General features: G+C 34.2%; 1 protein-coding gene across 2 annotated transcripts in view; it reads left to right on the plus strand.

Annotated features, from left to right (window-relative positions):
• Window positions 1-12,170, plus strand: part of FAM13B (family with sequence similarity 13 member B) — a 74,935-nt gene that overhangs the window by 38,697 nt on the left and 24,068 nt on the right. The window contains exons 11-15 of one of the 2 annotated variants that reach the window (XM_063292265.1): window positions 1,922-1,986; window positions 3,082-3,136; window positions 3,424-3,571; window positions 6,866-6,931; window positions 8,165-8,372. In XM_063292265.1, the coding sequence (XP_063148335.1) occupies window positions 1,922-1,986; window positions 3,082-3,136; window positions 3,424-3,571; window positions 6,866-6,931; window positions 8,165-8,372 (542 nt within the window). The remainder of the gene's footprint in view (window positions 1-1,921; window positions 1,987-3,081; window positions 3,137-3,423; window positions 3,572-6,865; window positions 6,932-8,164; window positions 8,373-12,170) is intronic. The other variant, XM_063292266.1, reaches the window with a different exon arrangement.

Consider the following 12,170-nt stretch of genomic DNA (forward strand, 5'->3'; position numbering starts at 1 on the left):
AAAAAGCTGTTTTTTTTAAAAATACCTATTTTTATCTTTTATTTATATCCGGCTGTTTGTATTGTATTTTATATGTTTATGGTTTAAATGGTTAAATTTATTGTAAACTGCCCAGGGTCCCTCTTTTGGGGGAGATGGGCAGTGATAAAAAATTTGAAAAATAAAATGAAAGGAAGGAAGGAAGGAAATGATAATGTTTATGGTAAATTTACTACTCTTCCTTCTAAAAGAAGATATAGCTTTGTAGGAAGCTAATTAATTTAGTCCTGCTCATACAAATGAGCATGTTTTGTTGGGATTTTCAATTACCATACTACCCTAACAATGCATAGCCGAATTCTTTTTTGTATGTATATTAGAATCATCTGTTAACCTTACTGTTTTACATAATGTTAGCATGCTACCAGTATATGAGATAATATAAGCTACAGTATTAGTAGAAGTGGTTGCAATAAGAATCCTGTAAGTACTCTTTCAAGGAATATCTCTGGAAAATGCAAATATTAGTTTGTATATAACTTTCAGTTGTGATGTACATCTGATAGTATAATAGTTTTGCCCTTCCTCCAATTATAACAGAAGATGTAAATAAGACCCATAATCTTAAATAAACATTCTGTTGATTTAGTCACTGTTGTTACTGAGCCATTTATAAATTCTTCAAACTAAATAGCCAAGAATTTGAATGCATACATTTATAATAGTAGTAAACAGAAGCCATAGAAATAGAAAAAATATTAGGGATATACAAAAGTTAAAATTTCCAGAGACAGGACATTTTGCTCCTCCTTTGGGTCATGCTGAACCTCCTGAAGATTCTGTTGCAAGGATGGTTTGGTGGGGTTGGTTTGTTTGTTTTTGGAATTCTCCAAACTGGAACTGGTTCAGTGTGTTTTGGGAGTTGTACTGCCCCAAATAGACATGGATGTCTGGAACATCATGTCCAAATCTCCTTGCATGATTTATGAAAAACTGCCAAATTACCCCTGGAATGGCACAGTCCTTATGTGGGTTTTGCACATAAGATTTGGAAAACCACACCCGAGAAGGAAAAACAAATGAAGAAACACCAAAACAAATCCTGGCCTTTGGTGTGCTGGGAACTGTATTCCAAAAGATGGGTGGTGTCAGAATGCACATATAATTGTTTCAATTTAAATTTAATTAATAGAGTTAATTATTTCCAAGTACTTACAGTGTTCTCATCCTGTCACATTAAAAATGAAATGTTTTTAGCTTTTGCGTCAGGGCTCTGGGAACCGAATACTGCTTTGATTGTGCATCCTGGGTATAAATGTGCTTTACTTAAAAAGGAAAAGGGCTGATGACTTTAAACTATCTGAAGTATGTTTAGCTATCTTCGGATCCAAGGGATACAGAAGAGAGGCTATATTAAGAATCAGTATTACTGCTTAGTAGTGAAGTGGGTATTTTTCCCTACAACCTGGGCACAAGGATTAGTTAATAATCAGTTTTAATGTGGTTTTCTGATTGTATCAAATACAGGTATTTTTTATTAAAGTTTAACAGATAAGCCAATTTTAACTGTGTGCCTTTACTGGTGGTATGAGTGCTTTCTGCCAGCAACATTCTATTCCATGCTGCTACTTTATTTAGTAACAAGGATTAATAGTATCTTTTAGAGTCCAGCAGATGGCTTATTCTGCATAAGCTGAGGACAAGTCCTCAAAATCCTTGTTGTTAATATTTTGTTTACATCTTCAGGCCTCAAATTGATCTATATTAGCATACTTCAGCGGGGGCATTTCAAAACTCCCCCCCCCGAAGTTAAAGTAACTAAATGGCTTTGAATAAAATAACTGAGTTTAAATTGCCTTAGAAACACAGAATGCTTTAGCTTTCTTCCTTTCTTAAAACCTAATGGTGAGTACCATGCTAAGGTCTTTGTTTTCATCAATAGGCTGCAGGCGTATTGTTGAAGCCATGTGATGACAGAGGTGAAGATAAAGAATCCTTTGGAAATAAGTATGTACTCCAGTATACATGAGAACATTGGAGCTGGGGCAAATTTCTTTTTATTAATGTTAGCTTTATGAGTATCTGTTCTTCCAGAATTGGTTTCCTTAATGGGAAGAGATCTGTCTGTTGCTGGAACAATCAAGAAAGTGGCTATACTCAGGGCATTTAGAACTGTACGATGGTAGTATTAAAGCCAGGATTATAACCTTATTTTGTGTAACAGGATACAGGAAGGTTAATTTAATATATCTAAGCTTTTCTGATTTTTGCCTTTCGAGTAGGAAAAAGCCCAAAGCCAAGTAAGGAAATAATTTCATATAAAAACTTCTATCTCCCTGCAACTCAGCCAGTCTGCTTTCTTTTGTGTAAACTAATGTTTATATTATGAAATTATTTTATAAATCTTGCTTACCATTGATTAAAATTCCACAAACCCAAGTAAACCAGATTCTTTAACATTTCTTAAGCCAAGTAAATCAGATTCTTGCAGTAAAATCAGGTTCGGTTTTAGAAATCATGATGAAACAAATGTAACAATGTTTGCCATGATTTAAGTGCTTTGCAAACCATTTCTTTTGTACACTACTCTTTGACATGACAGCTAAATTGACAAATCATAATTACAGCTTTGATGAAATGACTTCCAGGTAATACTGTCTGATGCACAGAATATACACAGCTGTTTTGCTAGCCATGATACTAGCCATGATACACAGCTTCTTTGGAGTGGATGTGAAATGCCTTCAGGGATAATATTTGTAACCAAGTCTCATTTCAGATCTATTCTGAAGAAACTAGCAACTTGGCTAGTGAAACGTCAGTACATAAGCATTGCCTCATTTGTGAATAACTCTTGTGAAAACATACCTTCATTTTTTTTGCTATTCCTATTAAACTACTTTCATTGGTTAGTATTACTAGACTATGGGGGTAGGTGAAAAGTGTTAAGTAAAAAGTTCTTTGTTCTGGTTTGTCAGATGAAAGCTAAGCTTACTTTGTTTTAAACTGTGCTGATATGTCTGAGTCCATAAGAATGCTTTAAAAGGATTTTCATCATAGGTGTTTGGAAATAATCTTCCCAATTTCTAACTTCCTTTATAGGCAAGACTGTACATCATTTGATGATGGTAGCAAAGTAACGTCACACGTGATTCTGGTGAGACATTGCTCTTTTCCTTATAAACCTATGCACAGTTTTAAATATATATCCACAAATATACTTCCACCTTTTAACTGCATGACTATTAATTTAATTTTATGCATAGGTAGTATTTGACAGGATGTGTGGACTTCCTGTTCCATATATCTGTAAACCTTTAGTTTACTTATTGTTAGCTTATATTTCACATCCTTTTTTTCAGACAGGGAAACATACTGAAAGTCGACAAAACATTGTATGCTGAAAGTTATTAACCCTATAATAGTTTTATTGCTTATTTACAGGATTATGTTAGCAACATTTCTGATCAAAATGTGAAAAAAGGATCAGAGGAACTGAAAAACAGAAATAATAATGCTCCTGAAGCAACACTGTGTGCCCCTTTACCACATCTTGATTTGAAGAATGTGAATGGTAGTGACAAATGGGAAGGTAATTCTTGAGTTTATTGATATTTGTTAATTTTGAAAATTCATATATATGATCAACAGAAGTGTATATTTGAAATAATATTCTATTTCAAATGGATATAGGCTAGTAGAGGTCTATTTGAAATGAATGAGTAGAACAAAAGGTTATATTATGGGAAGTTGAAACTTCCAAAGGATGTTAGTTGAAGTTGGGTAATTCTAACAAATTTTTAAAAAAATCTGCTTAAAGTCTGTGAAAGTAGTCAGTTCCTACTAATACTCTTTTACAAAATAGGTGGTTTTCACCTGGTATGCCTGTGTCTCAATTTATAAGCTGCACAGATTGCTGGGGACCATTATAATAATTGTGCAAAGGGTATTTTACCCTTTGCCTACCCCTACACTAAGACAAGGAAGATATGTTGACTTTGACGTTACAGGTAGTCCTTGACTAACAACCACAATTGGGACCAGAACTTTAGCTGTTAAGTGAGGCATCATGAGACCATGCCTGATTTTACAAGTATTTTTGCCGTGGTTGTTAAGCGAATCACTGCAGTGGTTAAGCAAATTAAGTGGTTGTTAAATGAATCACATGGTTGTTAAGTGAATCTGGCTTCTCCCATTGATTTTGTTTGTCGGACGCCAGCTGGGAAGATCACAAGTGGCAATCACGTGACCCTGAGATGCTGCAACCATCATAAATACATGTTGGTTGCCAAGTGCCTGAATTTTGATCATGTGACCGCGGGGATGCTACAATGGTTGTAAGTGTGAGGACCGATTGAAAGCCACTATTTTCAGCACCATCGTAACTTTGAACAGTCACTAAATGAATGGTTGTAAGTCATGGACTACCTTTACAGGACTAACTCCATACTCCACTCTAAAAGAATGTATGAGGGAACTTAGCTAGAGCTTCTTTATCATACTTCTTGCTTTTTTTATTGTATCAAGGGAGACATGGGACTCCTCTGCTGATTTTGTTGTTAAAAAATTAAAGTGGTGATAATGCTACTATGTTCCCTACCTCATTTTCCTTAAGGAAAAAACCATATCATCCATGTAGCAAATAATGGCTTAGCAACTACCATATTTACCATGGCTTGCATATGCCAGCAATAATTAGGACCACTTATATAGAATAATATATACATTTTTATAATATGCAAATTTTAAAAGGCTCTATTTTAGAACTTCAACATTCATATCCATTTTTGATGATGTAATCGTGGACATAATTTAAAATGTAAAACTAACGTTGATGTTCTATTTAGAAATAGGTTTGGTGTCTCTCTCTCTCTCTCTCTCTCTCTCTCTTTTTGATGTATTGACCATGAAGTGTAGTCTCACTTCCATGAAAATGTTTTAAAGAAAATTTCTACAGAATCTGCACCAACTGAAATTGATATTAAAACTATACAGATGGTTCAGTACATTCAATTTCAGGGTTATCCTTTTCCTTTTACAATTCGTTCTTTCTCCTGTGTGATGTTCCCGGTAGTGCTGCTATATGTGGGCAACATATAATTTTTTTCCATATAATTAACAAACCAGAGACAGCATGTAAGGATGTATGGCTGCTTCCTGAAGCTCTTTCAAAAGGTGGCACCATTATTTTTCTACCTATTCAGATAGCTTGAAGAAAGTAGCCACTAGACCCCCTGCAATCTGTAGGTAATCAAACAATACAAAGGTTTTTACAATCGTGGATTAATCTTAGGGGGATGTATGTGATGTCAGCTGGACAGGTTTCATCAAAATGAGAAGAAAATGAAATTCTCCCCCAGCCATTGGCTGAGGCATTCAAGTTATTTTTCTGTTGTATAATAGCAAAAACAAAGAGATTCCTGACAGGAGTAAATGTACATTAGGAACATGTAAAATATTAATATAATTTGTTTTCCATTACTTTTGAAGAATAAAATGTCATGTTTGCTGCTTATATTTTAGTTATCTCTATTTGAACAAGTATATTCTCTTAACTGGTATACACTGTTGCATCATGTTAAGCCAGTGCTTCCCAAACTTGAGTACCCAAATTGGGTACAAGTGGTTTTTCTTTGGGTAATGACACACAAACCTACTACCCAGTCACAACAGGGACATTTAAATTGACTTAAAGTGTTTTACCTACATTGGGTAAAAAGGACTTTCTAATAAGTGGTTTTGGGTAATGAAGGAAAACGTTTGGGAAGCACTGTCTAAGCTGTTAAAGTATAGTTTCTCATGAGAATAAACCTGGAAGGTGCCAGTGATTCTTCTTGCTTCATATGCTAAAAGTATTGGAGTATTCCTAGCTAACCATAGTCTACCCTTACAGTAAAAACTGCAAAATTGTGGTTTCTGCTTATCTTGCAAACTGAACCAATCAGTTATGGTTTATTTGGAATTAATTTCCAAATGGATGGTAATGTTTGTTCTAACTTTACTCTGAATCTAAGGATAAAACGTGTATTTTGATCATATAGCTACTTAAAGTGTCTCTTTCTATAGACAATAGCTTCTTGCTTTGCTTGCTGATATATTCCGGGAACAGGATCCAAAGAAATGCAATGCATCAACAATTCCAAATGTTTCCCTTCTGGTGTTTAATTGAATACACCTCAAGAATATCCTCAGACTTTAGGGATTACTTCAAGGGGAGGATTAGGGGCTACTATTGGGCGAAGCTGAACGTGCCTTTGTATTCTTAGAAGATTGTGCAAAGCTCTTTGGATCCTGAGCTAGGTTGTTCATTCTCTGTTCTCTTTTTCAAATCAGTTTGAATTAAAGTTTAAACTTTATTGTTAGACTAATTGAATTTCCTGTTAAGCACATGAGATTCATGTCTAGTTTAGTGATTTGCAGACCTGTTCGGTTGTGTTATCAGCAATTTGCTTATTTTTTAAATGTATATCTTGTTAATTCAGACAAATGCATATGTTGGACACTTAAATAATCAGAACTATGAATTTTCTCTGCATTTTGGATTGTTATTTTTAAACACGTGTGAGCAAAATCTGTCCTGTGTGTAAATTTATTTTTGTTTGAAATGTGTTTTGTTAAACATGGAAAAGCATGTGGCTTTTTGTTTGTCACCACTGATCCAACACTTCTGGAAAGGCTTTTAATTAATAAAGGGCTTAATCTTGAATGGTGTTGGGCACCTTTTAACTTCTCCATTCAGTTGAGAATTGAGTGCTCAGACCTGGCCCAGTGTCAATTGGAAGGCTTTCTTTGTGGTGCTGTACTTCCTACGTGTTATTTATTGTTTGTTCTAACTGTGCGATGTGTTCACTTCAGTATTTTTTGCCATTTTTTTTTCATTTATTAGCGCCATGCCCTATCACTTTTCCCCTCATTGATTTCAAAACAATGCATCTACAGAGAGAAGGGGAGGGTAAGTATGGTTCGCCATACATTCAGTTACTGCCTCTTTCATGGTTTATGGTTGCTTTCAAATTACCCCTTTTACCTGCTGCCTTCTGAAGGGTCATGGCTTATGATTGGTGCAACGCTATGCATATAAAAGTTCCAGATTGACATGCTGGCATGTTCAGTTAAATGATTTTAGCCAGCAGAACTAGGAAAGACTGCCTGATAACCTGGGAAAGCCACTATCAGCCAGAGAAGACAGTACTCTGCTAGTTGGACCAGTGAAGCGTTTTCTGTATAAAGCAGCTTTATAAGTTCACACCATGACATCATGTCTGGTTTGCTTTTTTGTAATCCAATAACTTTTATTTTGAACAAGGGATTCTTTAAAATATATTTTGGTGTTTGGTGGGAAGCAGGTATAAGTGGGTCAATCAACATTTTATTGTGTTGTCACTGTATTGCTTAAGACGATCTTTTAAATATAAGATTTGCACTGGAAAATAAAATACAGTATTTATATTACCCTATTTCTCTGATTGTAAATAAAGAGATTGAGGAGCTGTGTGTGTCTGTGTGTGTACACACACACAGACACACACACACACATTTTATACAAGGGACATCAACAAGGTTTTCCTTTCTTGGATTATTTTAATCTTTCAGATTCCTTAGAACAGCCACAAATTATTTCACAAGCAAACATTTTAACATGTTACTTGTACCTTTAATATACAATGTTAAATATTATTCATTTACTTTCTTCAAAAAGAATTAATGCTCCTTCAATAGAATTATTCTTCAGTATCAATACATGGGGGAGGTCAGGTCTTTTGTATTATAGTGTAACACTGCAGGTCACACTTTATTATCTAAAATCTTTATGTAAATGTATTGATGCACAATGTTGCACTTGAAGGATTTCAGTGTGCTTTCTGTTGTTTTCCACAAAAAGTACCTGTTCATATGGTTTAAAGCACATAATCAAAATGCACATGGTACTTATCTAGTGTACAGTACGGTATAGTTTTATAATTTAATGCATGGTGATTATCTAATAAAATACGTTAAGTGGCATACACTATTGGAAGATTGTTGTATATGTCTTAAGTGTATTGGGCTATTTTCTTTTGTTTGCTTTGACATGTAGCTTTCCAGTGCATTTCATTATTCATTTTATTCACGTGGTGAATTTACAATTTTTTTTCCTGCAGTCTTCTAATATCCCAGTGCCATTTGTTTTTTTATTTCCTTCTAGAGCCATTTCCTGCTTTTAAATCTTGGCAGGAAGATAGTGAATCTGGAGAAGCTCAGCTTTCTCCACAAGCTGGAAGGATGAATCATCCTCTGGAAGAAGATAGTCATCCCATATTGGCACACCGGAGTTTGGATTTTGGGCAAAGCCAACGTTTCCTGCATGATCCAGAAAAAATAGATTCTTCATCTAAAGCGCTTTCTTTTGTTAGGTAAGTAGTTAATGTCATTCACAGATACATGAGATAAATTGTTCCTGTCTTGTGTTAGGATACAGACTTTTTCATTCATCTATAACTCCAAAATCATGAGTATCAGCATTATGTAATTGTCTTCTATAGCCTTTTTGGTTCTGTGTTGTCTTTCTGGAAAGCTTCTGAATAAAGTAAAAATATATGTAAAATTTGTAAAATGAAAGGAAAACATGGTTTGCTTGAAGAGAATTTGCATTTTCAGGAGATTAGTTTTTATTATTAGCTGAAGTTTGGAGTAGATTTATCTTTCTTCAGTTGCAAGTTGTGTGTGGAATCAAAACTCAACCTGTTGTTGCTTTTAGGCATATATTTTAAGGAAATATTCAAATCTGATGTGAATTTTAATTCTCTTGTATTCTTGTTTATTCTTATGTTACAATAAATCTGATTTTAATTATGCATGCATTTTCCTTTAGAGTTAAAAAAAAAATGTAAATTATAGCAGTGCAGGTTTAAGGAAGGGAGATTCCGTGGCATACTCTCCTTACCTATGAAAGACAAAAGTTGTGGTATGTTAATGGAGACTTCTTTATAATTCAGTTCTGGCTACATATTGTATTCATTTCATTACCTTGAAAAAAAACCACAGTTATGAGGTTTTAAAAATTACATATATTAAAGTATTAGTAAAGCTGTTATATGTTTTATCTAAATGAAGGAACAGAGTTTATGTAGAAAGTGAGTTCAGTCAAAGCTTCAAACTCCTCCACGCACTTATGTCCCAGAAAAAAAAAACACAGTGAAACTCAGAAAAACATACTCAAACACAAAAAAATACATTGTCCCTTCCTTAATAAAATATTTTCATTCAAGTACTCTGTTGCTATTGGGACATGGAGCTAATATTGTATATTTTACACAGTTAATATATGTCAAATATACATACTGAAACAATACGTGTTGTCTGATTTTGATATAACATTAAAAAAAGTTTTTAATACATAATTCAAATTCAGATTCTCTTATCTACAATCAGAGATAAGCTATACAAACAGCCAAATAAAATCAGGCAGTTACAAAAGAAAAAAGAAAAGAAAAGATTGTCGGGTTGTGTTTGATGTTAATTGTTGCCTCGTTTGCTGCAACAATAAATTTGGTTATAGTTCCACAATTAAAGTCTGAAAAAAAAACCTTTTAAAATATACATAAACCATTGGTTGCAGATCTTATAGTGGATCAGAACAAGAACTGTGTAGTATATATATGGAAAAACTGACTCATCTTGCACCTTTTGTGTCATTCTTATTATCCACCCTGAGAACTCAAAATGTATTAAAACTTTTGGTGTGGACAGGTTTTAGTCTGTGACCTTTTTTTCTCCAGTGTGGCTTCCCTTTAATTTTGGAAGTGACTGAACTATTCTGACCCTTCTTATTAACTCTTTATTGGGGTGATTATCTTAACTCTTGGTATTTCCTTCCTTAGATTTCAACAATTGCATTTAAAAGATTCTTTCACAAGTTGGCTTAATTTCCCAAGAATGTCAACATTATTCTTTGCTATTACTACTCTAAAAGGGATTAGCAGGTCATTTTGTGCTGTTCCACTGGATTTTTACCAGTTTGAGATATACCATGAATTAATAAAACAATCTCTATTTAATATCTGGTCAAGATAAAAAATAAAGATTCAAATCAAGCTTATGACTTCATGGAGAACCTCATGTAGTTTTCATAGTTACAGTATGGAAATTTCTGAGGTCAGCTAAAGCAGACCACATGTTGCCACTTGTAGTGTGGTCATGATGCTCAGTTCCAAAAGAGGCATACCTGTCTTTTTCACATTTTTCGGGAGGCCTCCTGTCTCTGAATTCTGGCATACTTGCTTGTTTTACAACCCTTAAATTATGCTTTGTGCGTTGGGTGTCAGAGAAGGGTTGGCTATGGCCTTTGGTAAAACCATTTGTAACAGCCTTCACTTGAGGTATTCAGCATTGTCACCTGGAGATTTTGGCTGACTAATTGTTCATTTCTCTGCACAGAAATCATATATACATACTCCTTATTTATATCTGGTGTGTTCTTGTTTGGCTGTCTGTGCAGTTATATAACCCACAGTTAAGTAGTAATGTAATAAAAAATATACCTTCATTTTGAGAATTCTTTTGGGAGGCAAACTGAAAATACTGAGCAGGAAGATGATTGCTTTATCTTCTTCAGACATATGATGATTTGGAGTAGTAGTTGATTGAAACTAAATATGAGTTAGCAGAATGGTGTGGTTGTAGAAGAGGGGTAGTACAGTTTTAGGTTACATCAACAGAAATGTCCAGATTACAAAAAGTAATATACTATTTTATTTTCTGCTGGTCACAGCCTATCTTGTGTAATGTGTTCAGTTTGTGGCACCTCCCTTTCACAACTATTCAGACAAACTGGAACAGGTTTAGAGAAGGATCACTAGCATGATTAGGGGACTAGAACTAATACCATATGAAGAGAAATTGAAATAATTGGGAATATTTAGCTTTCAGAATACTAAAGGAAGATAAAGTTGTAGTTTTCATACTTGAAGGAATATCACACAGAAGAGGCCAAGATCTGTATCTATGATTCCAGAGGCCAGGTTGCAGAACAATGGATTAAGAAACATTTTTAATAGTAACATTCTACAGTAACATTCTACAGAGAGGTATAGGTTTCCCTTCATTTATTGTATTTGAGTGGAGTCTCGATAGCCATTGCTGGTAGATATTTTAGTTTGGATTTCTATAGAAAGCAGTTGGTCAGACTCAGTGGCTTATATACCTACTGCCAGCTCTGTGATCCTGTAGAGGTAGACAATTGACAGTCTCTCTTTGGGTAAAAAAAGTTAAATTCAGTTATAAGAAAGGGATAATTAGTTTACCTAGGATAGGATATTGGATACTCTCTCTTCTGCTGTAGACATAGCTGTAGTAATGGGCATGAAATTCTGTTTCTGAGACAACAGAAAAAAAAATCATATTAATCATAGCTATGTGAGATATGGTAATGCAAGAAGAAATATTCTGTGGTCTTCCTCTATTATTTCTATGGAAGTGCAAGCTAAGGTCAAAATCTGTACTTGATCTTGTAAAAATTAACACTGAATGCTTAGGACATGCATAATATATCTGCATAGCTTCATGCTGTATAAATATGTATACAAGAGAATATAGTTAGTGCAGATGAAAGTAATTGGAGTTCATTGGATGAGGCTGGGTATTCTAGAGAATAGAGGCTGGGTCTTCTAGAGAAAAGTTGATTCCAAGTTGAGATGTTATGTATTTGATTGAAGAAGTTAATATAATATTGGGAGTTTAATTTTCAGTTACTTTTCACATATTCCCAATATAAAGTTTACCTGTGTCATGGTTTCATACTGGGTTAACATTGTTAATGTGCTACCTCCAGTATCTCTTTCCTAAATAGTCACTGCCAGCTTAGATTCACTTAGCACAGATGTGAAATTAAGTTGTTTTATCCAATGCATATCTTTTTATTTTCATGCTGAATCATATTTGTCATTTTAATACTTCATTAATTTAGAGAGCTTCTCTATTAACTGTCATTCAGTAAATATGACCTCTTGACCACTTATTCTTAATCACAGATATAGTGATGACTATTACGTGTTGTCAACATGACTTGTAGAATTACGTTAGATTGTAGATTCTAAATGAACAGTGTATAGAAAACTCAGGCTTTGGGTATTTGCTGATTTTAGAATTAAATATGATTTTTTAGTTATTGATTAATTGATTGGAGAAACAAAAATAGCATGGCAAGACTTTCA

Source organism: Candoia aspera, chromosome 2, assembly GCF_035149785.1.
Source record: "Candoia aspera isolate rCanAsp1 chromosome 2, rCanAsp1.hap2, whole genome shotgun sequence".
Classification (NCBI taxonomy): domain Eukaryota; kingdom Metazoa; phylum Chordata; class Lepidosauria; order Squamata; family Boidae; genus Candoia; species Candoia aspera.